The sequence below is a fragment of the Lissotriton vulgaris genome, chromosome 2_1 (assembly GCF_964263255.1).
Source record: "Lissotriton vulgaris chromosome 2_1, aLisVul1.2, whole genome shotgun sequence".
Taxonomy (NCBI): domain Eukaryota; kingdom Metazoa; phylum Chordata; class Amphibia; order Caudata; family Salamandridae; genus Lissotriton; species Lissotriton vulgaris.
In genome coordinates this window covers 1,692,370,368-1,692,387,491 of record NC_141687.1, presented here as the reverse complement: position 1 = coordinate 1,692,387,491, position 17,124 = coordinate 1,692,370,368, and the positions used below count along the sequence as shown (strand labels likewise).

The following is a 17,124-nucleotide window of genomic DNA, read 5'->3' as shown; positions in this document are numbered from 1 at the left end:
GTAACATGTTTTTTACATATGTTATGCTTACCTTATCTGAACTTCTTTTAATAAAATTTTTTTCTTGAAACTTAAAAAATAACCCATGTCCTGAAACAGTCTTTTGAAAGATGCCCCCAGTTTGAAAAAGCCCAGGAGCCAGTGCAGCACATGCCTCATCCTTCAAAATAGATATTTGACGCACATCGGCACTTCATTTGTCATCATTGATTTGAAATTTTAATTTGCACGAATTTAAAATCAAATGCACTTTTTCAGTGTTGCCATTTGCTAACAGATTTTCGTGCCTCTTCCCCATGTTCCCAACTTTACAGTCCACCTATGTCATCACTACCAACCATAACACCAGAGTCTGAGTTATCGTTTCTCTTGCTGGTGATGCATATGTTTCCGGCTCCTTGGAGATTCAGTCCTGGTCACTCATTGACTTACCCTCAATTCTTAAATCTGTCCCATCTCAGAATGAAGGTTTTAATTTAGAGTCACTTATAATCCAGGAAGCACTCGTTACAGGGACCTGATATATCTTCACTGGTTTTCTAGCATGTTCTGAAGCAGAAATATGGACTTTTCGTTGCTGGAAAATATTTCACTGGATTCTCTTTGGGCACCAGTGGTCAACATTTAAAGGGGTGCTGCAGTACTGTTCATCATCCAACACTTGACCTGTGTTAGCAGGATACCCCACACGCAAACACAGTGCGTATGGTTGATTGATGGTCTAGCATAGATATTGGTAAATATGAAACAAGTACAAATAATAGAAACATTTTCTTCCAAAAATCAGTTCATGGGAAAAAAATGTAAGGCCTATTTCCCTAAATGACGGCAATATCCTGGGTTACAGACTAGAAGAACACTTGGAGTTTGTTTACTGTAGAACTGTGAATTTTTCAGCGAAGAGCAATTTGCCATGAAATATTTATCAATGTAATGAACCAGACCATCGGGAGCTCAAGGACTACAAATATTGAGAGTGGCTTGAAAGAAGCCGTGAGGGGTGAGTGTGGACAGAGAATATACAATAAAGGGGAGCAAACAGAGAGGAGTTGAACATTGATGCTCGACCGAAAAACAGGTATTAAGAGAAGTCCAGACGTTTTTGATACTCAAGTAAAGGGAGGGGTAGTATATAATGAAATAGAGAAAGACATTTCAGGTACCATGGACTGATATGTTTAGCTTGAAACAAAATTATACAGGGAAGATAGCGGGAATATCCAGGACACAACAAGAGGAAAAATGGTAATTGTTGGAGACCAGGAGGTAAACCCACTCTCTTACTTGAATAACACTGTAACCAACAAATTTACTTTCACTCGGCTCAAGATAGTGTAGAGCTGGCAATCAGGACCCAGGAGGGGCTCGGGCGAGATGTGCTCTGGAATAGACAAAGAAAAGGCCCTGGATGGATTTCACTGGAATAATGAGGTCTTCCAGTGTGTTCATGATCACCATGAGGCCTTTTTGCGTGGCTACCAGTGTCAAAGACTGAAGAGTTTGACCCCTCGGTTATCCTTGTACCAATGAGGACCAGAGTGCTTGATTATTCGGATATGAGTCGGAGTCCTTTCCTCACCCATTCTCTCCCAAGTGAGTAGTAAGCATCGCATTAGTATGGAGCTTCTACTCATAGCATGTCTATGTGTTGGTCAACAAGAGGCCTATTATTACATTGGCAAAGAGCCTGGGCCATAATCAAGACGACGGCGAAAAAGATTAGATGAAAGATCTTTTGGGAACTTGAAACAAGTTGGTTCTGCACAGAAGAAGAACACGTGACAATTTTAGATTTTAGGACCCGGAGGAAGAGAAACTGTGGTCTAATGTGGAGCACCTTAGGGAGAAGGTTAAATAATAGTTCATCTGTTGATATACAATTTGTAATCATAAAGGGAATGGCAAGCTTGCTTTTGAGACAGGATGGATCGTTGATATAAAGCTGTTTGCAATCATGCACATACAATAAACATATTCCTATGTATTATGTTACAGCAGTGAACAGTATTCTGTTGAGACCATCCGAACCAACATTCTGGACAGTTTGACATTTCTTATAATTCCAAGTAGAGAATAATATTCTAGCCTTCAGTAAAGGACTTAATCTTTAAGCATTTGACTTAGAGCACCTGGAATAAGATGGTTAAGCAGACCATATTCTTAGACCAATGCTGACCTTCTTGTAAAAGAAAATGGACATCTGGATGTACTTCTATGCATTCTGCTTCCTAAATTAAATGAAAAATGTCTACTCTTTGGGGAATCAAGCCCCTTGAAGGAATATCATTCAACTGAGATTTTTTTTTTCTCATTGTTTTTGGTTCCATTTAGGTTGAGTCAGCTCTGCATCCAGCGTCCAGTATCAAAAAGGCCTGGTTCCCCTCAGCTTTCGCCAGACCGATCAGTTCTATCATTCTTGTCTTCTCAGCGACACTCCCAAAGGTGACAGCTGGGATGTTCACCTTCGCCGCTGTACCCCTACAGGTTAAAGCTGGAATATGAAGGAGCATTCTAGCCGTTGGCTATTCATTCAAATGATTATTTTTAAGTCTCCTGGAATGCAAAGGGGCAGATTGTGATACCAGCTGTGGCACTGCTTCACTGAACAGTGGTAGCAAGTCAGACTTCAAGGCTTATCACCTTCCACCCCAGGATCTCCTCCAGGTAAGCCTGGGATAGGAGCGAGCAGTCTTTGTTTGAAGATCAGAGATCCCATTTGTCATCCGAATTGATTGGCTATCATTACCTTCCGGCAGTGTTTTGGATGGGCTGTAGGAAGGAAGAGTACAGCACTTCTAGGAAGGGATGCCATACTTTTAGTATAAAATCCATGATTTTTCAGCAGAAAACTTCCTCTGGCATACTGAGTACCAACACTTTAGAATTCCATTTCAAGCACTGCCTAACAGGATTAGGCCTCCTCAAAGGCAGTCTGGAACTTGGATCTAATGCATGAAGCGTCCATGACTGGTCAAGGTATTGAAGCATTTGGCCAGCATCTACAAATGATTGTAATAAGAATGCATTCACTACCTCATCACAAAATGACTGCTGTCTTTCTTTGGCGGGCTCAGTGCTGGATTTAGGTTAGGTATTTTGCAGGGCCACTGGAATTATGCAATTTTTCAGCTATGGCATTGTATGCATAATTATGGATTTGCCACATTTGCCACATAAGCCATCATGAGCTGCGTAGGACCTGATTATGATGTGGTCGGAGTATTGTAATCAGTGCGTAAATCCCTATTTATTTACTGTTTGGATTTACATGTTTAAATATATACCAAGGCTCGTTCAGTTTCGGCAACCTGCCAAAATTGAACAGAGGTGAAGAATACGGTATTTACAGTATCATGTGAATTTTGGTTCGATAAACACCAAAATCTGCATGTTATTCCCCATAAACTCGTAATGTCGCAACCGATAAATTAGTTACCCCGTGGCACCGATATTCATCAGATGCCATAAATAACACCTTCACTCGTAATCAAGGTCATAATCTGCAGATTTTAACAAGACAAATGTCTGTTTCCGGCTCAAGCGGGTCAAAAGTTACTAAAACCGCAATGACGTGTTACCGCACAGTGGAAGACCCTTCGCAAGCTTTGATTGGTCAAGTTTCTGTTTGTTATTGCCACATTGGGGTGTCAAACTGGTACTAATGAGGTGAAACCTTTGCCAGATATAATGTTTGCTAATAAAAAAATAAGGATATAATAGTATCACAAAATGTATAGCATTAAGGGCCTGATTATGATGGCGATGGGACCGCCACTGTCAGGCCGTCGGTGACGGTGCCACCACCATCTACCCCTGCTGGGCCGTCCGCCGCATTACAATGGCCATGCATCCGACGGGCTCAAGGAGCACGTTGAACCGTAGGAGGGACTGCAATTCCTACAATAGTGGAGGTGCCTGCCCAGGCACCGCCATAGGGATTAAAATGTCTCTTTCCACCGGCCATTTCATGGCAGTTAACCTGCCATGAAAAGGCAGGCAAAGAGTGACTTCGGGGGCCCCTTGCGGGGCACCTTCCTCCCTGGCCCTACGCTAGGCCAGGGAGGAAGGTGGCTAGGCCAGGTGCCCTCCTACGCATCCCAGCACCATGTGGCAGGCACCGCATGGTGCCTGCGGGGTACCTGCCACATAGTGCAGAGATGTTTACAAAGGCAGTGAGGCTTGTGCTGCAGCCCTTTTGCGGGCCGCAGCACAAGCCTCAATGCTACGAGGCATGTTTCTAACCACCTCCACGCAGTCGGATCGTAATTTGCATGGCGGGACCACTGACTAACTGTCGGCCGTCCCATTCCCAACAGGATGGCGGTCGGACAACCGTCCAACCGCCATCATAATCAGGCCCTTGGTCACATAATTTGTGCTGCATAATTTAGTCAACTCCGCCTATAAGCTGGTCCTCCTCTTCCGCATATTTACAGTGGCCCTGGGCATTTGTGTGGCAAATGAAATTACTGAATGTGAATGTGGTGGCGATGTATCAGGTTCAACTGTGTCAGTGCTAGAAGAGCGAGACCACAAAGCCTGAGCCATTGCGACCACATGCAACCAGCCCACCAAGGTCTTCCCTGGCTGCCCATGCAGGAGTCGAATACATTCAGAAAAATCTGCTTCATCTTCAAGCCTAATGTCTCTAACACCCATTCCCAGCTTCGAGCACCAACTACTGTGACGTCTCACTCCTACACTTCCCCTGCACGGAAGCATCCCCAGCGTTCCGAGGCAGGCGGATAACTGGCACATGGAGCGATGGACAAAAAACATTAGAATAATTGAAAAGATGCAGAACAGATCAGACTCCTCATTTCTGACCTCGCTCCCATGTCCTTGTATTTTTAAAGTATTTCTGGTGACCCCTGCAGCAGACTGTAAGTCATGGCCCCCCGTCTTTCCCCCGAGGTTCGACGGGTCTGTCGCATTATCGCTGCTGAGGTGTGGCTGTGCTCAGAGAGGCCGCACCCCATCCTCAGATCCCCCATCATCATCACAGTAGTCTTAATAAAGCGAGCGGGTACCTGCTTCTCCGAGGAGGGCGGCCAGGAGGACCCCCAGCAGCAGACTCATCTCTGGGCGCCTCATTCTCTCAGGCAGCTTCTCCCCTCGGGGTCTTGTATTCGGGACGAGCAGCGACTGGGGAACGAGGAAACGACTGTGAACTTATCCTGAGTGACTGCAGCGCCGCGTCCCCTCAGGTTATATAGCAGAGGGCAGGGCACAGGAGGTGGGCAGGTGAGAAGGGATGGGAGTGAGAGCGCGTGGGCAGATCAGCAAGGAGGTGAGTGTCAGGGCGAGGGACGAGAGCGGTTGATGACGAGAGAAAGAGGCTTATGGAAGAGAGATAACTTGAGAGTGGAGAAAGACATACAGTAAGAGAGAGACACTTAGGGAACAAGTGATAGAGAGATACAGTGAGGGGTTGAGTGACTGGCGGAGAGATAAAGTCTGAGACAAACTTAAGGGAGCGAGACTGCAAGAGAGGGAGACACTGAAGGGAGAGAGAAGGGTACCGAGGGTGAGAGAAGCGTTCTGATTGGTAGAAACACAACGAAAAGAAGAGAGAGAGATGGGAGAGACATACACAGTTGTGGAGGGGACACTGCCTGACAAGCAGAGACGCAAATTAAGGCCATAGAGAGCCTCTCGGAGATTGAGACATATACAGAGGAGGGATCTAGACCAAGAAAGAGAGACACGCTCTTACAGCAGAGCCTGAAGAGAGAGGCACTGAAAGGAGAAATAGATTAAAAGGAAGAGAGAAACGTTGAGGGAGAGGTAGTGACAGTACTAGAGAGGTACTGTCGGGGAAGAAGAAGACAGGGAGAGGTGAGCTGATGGGGTAGGTAGGCCCAGCAATAGAGACACTCATGGAAGAGAGGGAGATTGGAGGAGAGGTAGACATCCTTAGGGGAAGAGAGACATGAAGGGATAGAGACGCGCACCAAAGGGGATAGACTACTGGGAACGGCATGCATTGCCCGAAGAAAGATTGATAGGGACAGCCAACCGAGTATATGTGGAAGAGAGACGGACAATGAGACACACTGGGGGGAAATAGAGGGACGGGGAGAAAAACACAGGGGTGTGGAGAAGCTGACAGGAAGAGATCCGCATCCAGCGGAGGAGGGTGGGGTTGGAGGCGATTCCCATGTCATGGTCATCTCCAAGCCCTCTCCAGACCTGTTTGACGGAAACGGCCCCTGGGTCTGCCTGTCTCCGCACTAATGACACCACCGGGCCTGAAGATGGCCAGGGGCCCAGTGAGGGTCACCTGGTACTTTGTGTGTCTCGACTGACCTGCGGTACACGGTCACTGAATGACTAGACGTCACTTCCCCTCGTGTATGCTTCTGGAGTAGCTTCCAGACAAGGGGCAGATGTGCCTTTCCACGCAGGACTCTTCTGGGGTTCGAGAAATACCCAGGTCTGACACAGGTGCAACTTAACCAGTTCGCACAAACTTCCTGCTTCACAGAAGTGATTCATTTAAATAAATAAATGCAGGCCCGAATGTTTTTTTCCCAGATGTCTGCTGTCTGCACTGTCCAAGTCTTCAGTTCCATAATATCCAGACTACTTACTCTTGATTTCACTTCTTGCCTCTGACTTTCACAATCGTACACCATTACACGTTGTTTTCCATCCATGGCTTTTCACCTTTTCACTGTTTTCCTATCTTTTTGATGTGGTTGTCAATGAAAAATAAGTCACAGGGACCACAATATGTGCCCACTACCTGCAGCCTTCTGCACACATTAATTGCTTCTTTACAGGTACTTTACCATACACCCAGAGTAACATGTCCGACCACTTCAATGTGCCATAGAAACGAGGTTAGTCACACCGGAACTGCAGTTAGTGATTTCATGGGAAAATGACTTCATAGAATTCCTTTACAGAGAAAACCTTTCACCTAACTATTTACTGGACATTTTAAAAATAAATGGCATTGATCATTTGATCGAAACCATTAACGGAATGACTTTTTGCCTGAAATTGGCGTTTGCATGTCTATTTTTAAGGTGAAAAGGGTTGCAGGTCTTACTATCAGACACATTTTGGTCCAAAGGGATTTGTTTTAGTGCTTTTCTCAAGGGGACATTTTTTCAGATTTATATGTTTTACAATGTGAAATAGTTACTTTGGATACTTTTAATTCACTGATCGCCATCACTCCTAAACATCATCTATCCCTGATCCATCAAAACTACTCAACACCCTAAATCCATGCCCCACTAAAAACCCCTCATCACTCCTAAAGTACATCCATCCCTGAACCCTAAAAGCCCTTTCTACCCTTAACTCCACCTACCCCAGAATCCCAAAACTCCCTTAATACACCTAAACTACACCCACTCCTCATCCATAAACTGCACCCATCCCTAACCTCTAAAGCCATTTCTAACTCACACTCCATCCCTGACAAATTCTAAGTTGTTGTTGAACTCTTTATGGAAGCATTCCCTGATGTTAAACAGTGGGACTGGGAGCTTGAGGTGCAACGCACGCCCCAATTCCCCATCAAGCAGAGACAGAATGTGGGCAATTTAGGGGTCAAACCCCGAGCAATTCTGATATGTCTTAACAATTTTCTAGCAAGGGAGAAGATTTACAACTTAGCCAGACCCGATAGGAAAAGGTCGGGGAAAGAGTGTGAGTTCTTTGTTCCCCCAGACTTTTGTCCAGCCATAGTTGAGCGGAGGTGGCAGCTCCGCCAACTGATTATACCATTTCAGTCTAAGGGCGCTCAAGCTTTCTTACTCTTTCCTTCTGAACTTAAGATTATCCATCAGTGTCAGACACTATTTTTTTTTCTGAAATCTAGGCAAAGGAATTCCTCTCTGCTATCTAGTTAAGAAGCTGTTAGGTTTCTTATGGCACTACATGCTATCCTCTCTATCTTTCTACTAATTGCTTTTCTTTCTGGGAGGGTTTCCTGGAGTAGAGAGGGGGCAGGGTGATTGTTTGGGGTAGTTACCCCTAATTAACCTCTTATGCTTTTACTTCAAATCTCTTTTTGTTCTAGGGAAAGCAATCGTTTCTAGCACTTAGGTGTTGCTTTGAGGGGTTGAGGGGATCCAGGCAAGAATGGGTCATTGGCTCATCCCAACACAAGGACCAAGGTCCTGTTGCCACTTAAGGGGTGTGTAGAAGGGGGGGGTGAGGGTGGGGGGAGTCACGAGTGGGGAGGGTTTGGGGGTTGAGCGGAGTGGGGGGCACGTTTACGGTGTTTTTAGTTAATGATTGCAGTTGTGGTTATAAAATGGTCTATAGTTGTATTAAGCAGCTGGTACTGCAAATATGTTTGGGAAGGAAAAAGCGGGTTCTAAACTTTTGTTTTCTGATGGGACAGGGTAAACTTATTCTAAGCTCATGGAACATCTGTGGTCTCAATGATGGGAAAAATATGCACTTTTTTCTAAGATTGTTCATGTCATGAAGTTGGATATATTATGCTTACAGGAGACACATCTGCCTTCGGGGAGACGTGAGTGATTGAAGGTGCCTGGGTATGATTTAATTGCATGTTCCAAGCAGACCTCTATGATTAGGGGTGTTGCTATTTTATTGAAGCGTGGAGTCGGGGTCTGTTATCGCAGAAATTTTATTCGATAATAGACCTCTAACTTTGTGTACCATTTATGTTCCAAATTTGGATGATCCAGAATTGTTTAAATATTTAAACATAGAATTAGCTACTTGGCTGTTTCCTCTATTTGTTTGTGGTGATATGAATATCAATCTATCTGCTAATTTTAATCTTTCCGGTGTTGATAGTTATATCGGCAGGAAACCTAGAGTGTTTAAGGCCCTACAGGCTTTAGTCCAAGAACATGCGGTGTCTGACCTTTGGAATCGAGACAATAGTATGTATGATGGGTACACATATTATTCCGCCCCCACAATAAAATGGTCAGATTAGATTATTTTTTTGTGTCTGACCAATTGGCAGAAATAGCTTCTATTTCTATTCCTCCCAGAATTCTATCGGACCATAATCCGCTGTTTGTGGAATGCCCTTGGTCTCGTTTGCTTAGAACCCCCCCCGGGTCTGGACATTTGAAAGAAACCTTTTGATGGATGAGTCTTATCAGGCCCACATGTGAAAATGGTTAGCCGAATGTCTTGATATTAATAGGGGAACGGCATCTGAGCCTGTGGTCTGGGATGCATTAAAGGCTGCAATCCGCGACAATACTAAGAGTTTTTCTTCCTTCCGGTGGAGGGCGGGACAAGAGCTGGTTAAGAGTTGCATTGAGCAGCTTAGGCTCGCGGAGCTAGTGTTAATATCTTAAATTAAGAATGGTCTCCCTATAGAAGAAAGCCAGCAGGAGTTCGCTATATTAAAATTGAAACTATTGGAGTCTTTTGGGCAAGCCCTTGCTACCAAGTATCTCCAATATTGCACAAAGATGTTCGAGTTTGGGGAAAATTCTGGGAGGGTACTTGCCAAGAGACTGCAACAGAAAGGTCTCCAGAACCATATTAACAGAATCCATGATGAAAATGAGGTGGTACAGGATACTCAGGAGGGAGTGGCTGATGTCTTTCAAAAATTTTATACAGAGCTTTATACAGAGTATGCGGGTGGAGTCAGAGACTGAGGACTTTCACTCTGGGTTGGACACCCTTTAGATCTCCTCTGAACAGAACGAAATATTGTCGGCCCCTATCTCACTCAAGGAGTTCGAGTTAGCAATTAAAACCTTAGCTGCTGGGAAAGCCTCAGGCCCGGACACTCTCCCTCTCGAGTTCTATAAGATTTTCATCAAGAAGATTCAACAGGACTTGCTGAAGATTTTTAGATTAGCAGAGAGAGCTATTGTTCCCGAATCATGGCGCCAGACGACAATAGTTCTGTTTAAAAAAAGGGGAAGCCTGAGCTGAATCCCTCATCCTTCCGACCCATTTCACTCATAAACAGTGATAGCAAAAAATATTCTAAAATTTTAGGATCTAGATTGGCTGAGGTAATAACTCCATTGGTCTCTCTGCGCCAACACAGGTTTATCCCGGGCAGGGACACCGCAGATCATGTCCTTCGTGTCATCGCTATATTGGACTAGGCCCAGGTCACGGCCTCTCCCCTCGGGTTGATCCTGTTGGACGCCAAGAAGGCATTCAACAGGGTCTCCTGGGGGTTCTTGTGGGCCGTGCTCCTGTGGAAGGGCTTTTCGAGTGAATTCATCCAGTCAATACAGACTCTCTATATCTCTCCTAAAGCTGCACTGCATATTTCTGGTCAGGAGCTGGGGTATTTCAATATTAGTAGAGGTACAAGGCAAGGGTGTCCTAGTTCACCCTTGCTCTTCGCCTTATATATTGATTCATTCCTCGGTAAGCTCGAAGGTCTTTTAGATATATCACCCATAAGGATCGAAGGCACAGAGTATCGTGTCTTCGCTTATGCGAATGATATTGTGGTATTAACCTCAGATGTATCTTCCGCATTCGGGGCTCTCAAGGTATCCTCAAAACTGTTTGGCTCATTTTCAGGATATAAATTAAACGTGGCAAAAACTCAGGTGGGAGAGACATACACAGTTGTGGAGGGGACACTGCCTGACAAGCAGAGACGCAAATTAAGGCCATAGAGAGCCTCTCGGAGATTGAGACATATACAGAGGAGGGATCTAGACCAAGAAAGAGAGACACGCTCTTACAGCAGAGCCTGAAGAGAGACGCACTGAAAGGAGAAATAGATTAAAAGGAAGAGAGAAACGTTGAGGGAGAGGTAGTGACAGTACTAGAGAGGTACTGTCGGGGAAGAAGAAGACAGGGAGAGGTGAGCTGATGGGGTAGGTAGGCCCAGCAATAGAGACACTCATGGAAGAGAGGGAGATTGGAGGAGAGGTAGACATCCTTAGGGGAAGAGAGACATGAAGGGATAGAGACGCGCACCAAAGGGGATAGACTACTGGGAACGGCATGCATTGCCCGAAGAAAGATTGATAGGGACAGCCAACCGAGTATATGTGGAAGAGAGACGGACAATGAGACACACTGGGGGGAAATAGAGGGACGGGGAGAAAAACACAGGGGTGTGGAGAAGCTGACAGGAAGAGATCCGCATCCAGCGGAGGAGGGTGGGGTTGGAGGCGATTCCCATGTCATGGTCATCTCCAAGCCCTCTCCAGACCTCGTTTACGGACACGGCCCTTGGGTCTGCCTGTCTCCGCACTAATGACACCACCGGGCCTGAAGATGGCCAGGTGCCCAGTGAGGGTCACCTGGTACTTTGTGTGTCTCGACTGACCTGCAGTACACGGTCACTGAATGACTAGACGTCCCTTCCCCTCTTGTATGCTTTTGGGGTAGCTTCCAGACAAGGGGCAGATGTGCCTTTCCACGTAGGACTCTTCTGGGGTTCGAGAAATACCCAGGTCTGACACAGGTGCAACTTAACCAGTTCGCACAAACTTCCTGCTTCACAGAAGTGATTCATTTAAATAAATAAATGCAGGCCCGAATGTTTTTTTCCCAGATGTCTGCTGTCTGCACTGTCCAAGTCTTCAGTTCCATAATATCCAGACTACTTACTCTTGATTTCACTTCTTGCCTCTGACTTTCACAATCGTACACCATTACACGTTGTTTTCCATCCATGGCTTTTCACCTTTTCACTGTTTTCCTATCTTTTTGATGTGGTTGTCAATGAAAAATAAGTCACAGGGACCACAATATGTGCCCACTACCTGCAGCCTTCTGCACACATTAATTGCTTCTTTACAGGTACTTTACCATACACCCAGAGTAACATGTCCGACCACTTCAATGTGCCATAGAAACGAGGTTAGTCACACCGGAACTGCAGTTAGTGATTTCATGGGAAAATGACTTCATAGAATTCCCTTACAGAGAAAACCTTTCACCTAACTATTTACTGGACATTTTAAAAATAAATGGCATTGATCATTTGATCGAAACCATTAACGGAATGACTTTTTGCCTGAAATTGGCGTTTGCATGTCTATTTTTAAGGTGAAAAGGGTTGCAGGTCTTACTATCAGACACATTTTGGTCCAAAGGGATTTGTTTTAGTGCTTTTCTCAAGGGGACATTTTTTCAGATTTATATGTTTTACAATGTGAAATAGTTACTTTGGATACTTTTAATTCACTGATCGCCATCACTCCTAAACATCATCTATCCCTGATCCATCAAAACTACTCAACACCCTAAATCCATGCCCCACTAAAAACCCCTCATCACTCCTAAAGTACATCCATCCCTGAACCCTAAAAGCCCTTTCTACCCTTAACTCCACCTACCCCAGAATCCCAAAACTCCCTTAATACACCTAAACTACACCCACTCCTCATCCATAAACTGCACCCATCCCTAACCTCTAAAGCCATTTCTAACTCACACTCCATCCCTGACAAATTCTAAGTTGTTGTTGAACTCTTTATGGAAGCATTCCCTGATGTTAAACAGTGGGACTGGGAGCTTGAGGTGCAACGCACGCCCCAATTCCCCATCAAGCAGAGACAGAATGTGGGCAATTTAGGGGTCAAACCCCGAGCAATTCTGATATGTCTTAACAATTTTCTAGCAAGGGAGAAGATTTACAACTTAGCCAGACCCGATAGGAAAAGGTCGGGGAAAGAGTGTGAGTTCTTTGTTCCCCCAGACTTTTGTCCAGCCATAGTTGAGCGGAGGTGGCAGCTCCGCCAACTGATTATACCATTTCAGTCTAAGGGCGCTCAAGCTTTCTTACTCTTTCCTTCTGAACTTAAGATTATCCATCAGTGTCAGACACTATTTTTTTTTCTGAAATCTAGGCAAAGGAATTCCTCTCTGCTATCTAGTTAAGAAGCTGTTAGGTTTCTTATGGCACTACATGCTATCCTCTCTATCTTTCTACTAATTGCTTTTCTTTCTGGGAGGGTTTCCTGGAGTAGAGAGGGGGCAGGGTGATTGTTTGGGGTAGTTACCCCTAATTAACCTCTTATGCTTTTACTTCAAATCTCTTTTTGTTCTAGGGAAAGCAATCGTTTCTAGCACTTAGGTGTTGCTTTGAGGGGTTGAGGGGATCCAGGCAAGAATGGGTCATTGGCTCATCCCAACACAAGGACCAAGGTCCTGTTGCCACTTAAGGGGTGTGTAGAACATGCGGTGTCTGACCTTTAGAATCGAGACAATAGTATGTATGATGGGTACACATATTATTCCGCCCCCACAATAAAATGGTCAGATTAGATTATTTTTTTGTGTCTGACCAATTGGCAGAAATAGCTTCTATTTCTATTCCTCCCAGAATTCTATCGGACCATAATCCGCTGTTTGTGGAATGCCCTTGGTCTCGTTTGCTTAGAACCCCCCCCCGGGTCTGGACATTTGAAAGAAACCTTTTGATGGATGAGTCTTATCAGGCCCACATGTGAAAATGGTTAGCCGAATGTCTTGATATTAATAGGGGAACGGCATCTGAGCCTGTGGTCTGGGATGCATTAAAGGCTGCAATCCGCGACAATACTAAGAGTTTTTCTTCCTTCCGGTGGAGGGCGGGACAAGAGCTGGTTAAGAGTTGCATTGAGCAGCTTAGGCTCGCGGAGCTAGTGTTAATATCTTAAATTAAGAATGGTCTCCCTATAGAAGAAAGCCAGCAGGAGTTCGCTATATTAAAATTGAAACTATTGGAGTCTTTTGGGCAAGCCCTTGCTACCAAGTATCTCCAATATTGCACAAAGATGTTCGAGTTTGGGGAAAATTCTGGGAGGGTACTTGCCAAGAGACTGCAACAGAAAGGTCTCCAGAACCATATTAACAGAATCCATGATGAAAATGAGGTGGTACAGGATACTCAGGAGGGAGTGGCTGATGTCTTTCAAAAATTTTATACAGAGCTTTATACAGAGTATGCGGGTGGAGTCAGAGACTGAGGACTTTCACTCTGGGTTGGACACCCTTTAGATCTCCTCTGAACAGAACGAAATATTGTCGGCCCCTATCTCACTCAAGGAGTTCGAGTTAGCAATTAAAACCTTAGCTGCTGGGAAAGCCTCAGGCCCGGACACTCTCCCTCTCGAGTTCTATAAGATTTTCATCAAGAAGATTCAACAGGACTTGCTGAAGATTTTTAGATTAGCAGAGAGAGCTATTGTTCCCGAATCATGGCGCCAGACGACAATAGTTCTGTTTAAAAAAAGGGGAAGCCTGAGCTGAATCCCTCATCCTTCCGACCCATTTCACTCATAAACAGTGATAGCAAAAAATATTCTAAAATTTTAGGATCTAGATTGGCTGAGGTAATAACTCCATTGGTCTCTCTGCGCCAACACAGGTTTATCCCGGGCAGGGACACCGCAGATCATGTCCTTCGTGTCATAGCTATATTGGACTAGGCCCAGGTCACGGCCTCTCCCCTCGGGTTGATCCTGTTGGACGCCAAGAAGGCATTCAACAGGGTCTCCTGGGGGTTCTTGTGGGCCGTGCTCCTGTGGAAGGGCTTTTCGAGTGAATTCATCCAGTCAATACAGACTCTCTATATCTCTCCTAAAGCTGCACTGCATATTTCTGGTCAGGAGCTGGGGTATTTCAATATTAGTAGAGGTACAAGGCAAGGGTGTCCTAGTTCACCCTTGCTCTTCGCCTTATATATTGATTCATTCCTCGGTAAGCTCGAAGGTCTTTTAGATATATCACCCATAAGGATCGAAGGCACAGAGTATCGTGTCTTCGCTTATGCGAATGATATTGTGGTATTAACCTCAGATGTATCTTCCGCATTCGGGGCTCTCAAGGTATCCTCTAAACTGTTTGGCTCATTTTCAGGATATAAATTAAACGTGGCAAAAACTCAGGTTGTCCAAACATCTACTATGCCCCCCTCTGAAGCCCCTGTGATTAGAGCAGCAACCTATCTAGGAGTTAAGATCTCGGCTGCAGTAGAAACTATTTCAGATTAAGTATGGGCGAAATGTGCGAATTCCCGTTCCGCAAATTCGTGCAAAATCAAATTCACGGTCCGCGAAATTCGCGAATTTTGCGAACTTGCAAAATTTTTTATTTTGGCGTGTTCGCTGGGTTTTTTTTCAGCGCGGCTACCGCAAACTTACCCATGCGGTCGTTTTTGGGCGCGACCATCTTGTTCGTGGGAGGAAAACAACTCGGCAAACTCCGAATCAAGGTAAGTCAATGCAGCGCACGCGATATTGTATTTTTGAAGCACGAACAAGCAAAAAAAATTCACGAACTTGCGAATTGCGGATTGTTTGGCATTTTCGAGCGGAACGCCAAACTGCCAAAAATCCGGAAATTTTTCGAGCGGAACGAATTTTCAGCCCATGCTTATTTCAGATTTGAACATTCTGCCGGTGGTAGACGCTGTAAATACGAAGCTTGAACGATTGGATCATCTACACCTTTCTTTATATGGTCGCTGCAGTGTCCTCAAAATGTTGTTACTTCCAAAGTTTTTATATCTCTTTAGGACAAATCCTTTAGAAATCTCTCAGAAAAGCCTGCTGAAGGCCGATAGGATTTGTTTAAGGTTTCTTTGGGGGTACCGCCGTGATGGTAGAGCCACTAAATGGCTGTGTCTGCCCCGTGATCGGGGTGGCTGGGCTGTACCTAATTTGTTATTGTATTATTGGTCCGCCTTTGTTCAATCTCTGGGTGTTCCACTTTTGGGGTCAAGTGCTGAGGTTCACGTATGTAATAGACCTACTATCGTTGAGATCGGTCTTGGCACGGCAGCCAAGGGTATATTAACTCAAGTGTTGGAGCCCAGCTTTTTCAAGAAGACCAGATTTAAGGTTATCATAGCCATGTTCCATATCTGGCAGAAAATACGGCGAACATTGGGGATCATTAATGTTAATATTTATACCCGATTTAAAGCTGCACGTCTCCTCCCTTCTATTTTTCAGGATCATACAATTTTTAGATGACAGGTCTTGGGTATTCAGACCATTGGAGATTTAGTGTGTTCTGGGGAAATACTTTCTTTTTTGTTTCTTAAGGATACGTTTGAATTGAATATTCATGATTGTTTTAAATACTTGCAGATCAGGAGCTTTATCCATACACGTCTCAATGAAACTCCTTCAATGTTAGATGAGTTTGATATTTTTCAATTAAAACAAGGAAAAGCTAGGATTGGGACGTTGTACCAACACTTACTGGCTATTCTCCCGGATTATCTAGAGGTGCAGAATTTGAGGTGGGAGGGTAGATTAGGTAAAACCGGGATTGACCTGAGCCCCACTATGGAGCAAGCTGGCGAGGTCTTGGTCTCTGGTAGTTTATAGAACCAAAGCTATATGGCCGCTTTCGATCTATATTATACGCCTGCAAAAATAGCAAAATGGGGTGGAAGGAAGGGGGATCATTGTGCTAGGTGTGGGTTATATGCAGCTGACTCTATGCATATGTTCTACCTGTGTCCAATCCTTCATGATTTTATGCTCGTTGTCGAACGATTTATTAATGGCATGCTTAATATTCCCTGCACCTTGTCCCCAGAGATGGTTATAATGGGCTCTGAAGCCTTATCACAGGCAAGCAATTCGAGGTATGACACTGCTTTCTTGTTTATAGCTATGTCCGTGATCCGTCTCAGTGTTTACACGAAAGGGAAGGAGGAAGCGGAAGCAGGCTTGTAAGATCTGGGCCTCAGTGATGGACTGGTTAAAGTAAGAAATTTGGGTCGATTATGGATATCTAAGGCTTTTATTGCTTAAACGCTCTCTTTCCATGAATTTCATTGCATGAATTTCATTTTTTTTTCGATATGTCGAACACCCAAGCTGTCCATACCGAATTTTGACTTATGTATATATGTAATTGTTTGTTGTTTACAACTGCATTGTCTGATTTCAATAAAAAAAAGTTTTAAAAACCATCCCTGAACTGTAAAACTCACTACCCTTAAACTCCACTCTTTCCTGATCCCTAAATACCCTTTCCACACCTTAACCTTACCAATACCTGACTCCTTAATGCCCCTCACAACAGCCAAACTCCGCCCATCCCTGAACCTGATAAAAACCCTCACTGTCCTTAAACACATCCATTCATGACCCCTAAAAATCCTCACCACTCCAAAACTCTACCCATCCCTGAGCCTCACAAATTTCTTCTATATCTAAACTCCATCCTTAAAAT

General features: G+C 44.6%; 2 protein-coding genes across 2 annotated transcripts in view; both read right to left on the bottom strand.

Annotated features, from left to right (window-relative positions):
* Window positions 1-5,142, bottom strand: part of LOC147733114 (uromodulin-like) — a 198,384-nt gene extending 193,242 nt beyond the window's left edge. The window contains exon 1 of the mRNA XM_086959037.1: window positions 5,031-5,142. Within this exon, the coding sequence (XP_086815163.1) occupies window positions 5,031-5,094 (64 nt within the window). The 5' untranslated portion in view covers window positions 5,095-5,142. The remainder of the gene's footprint in view (window positions 1-5,030) is intronic.
* Window positions 1-17,124, bottom strand: part of LOC147733112 (uromodulin-like) — a 584,922-nt gene that overhangs the window by 217,255 nt on the left and 350,543 nt on the right. The gene's annotated exons all lie outside the window — the stretch shown is intronic.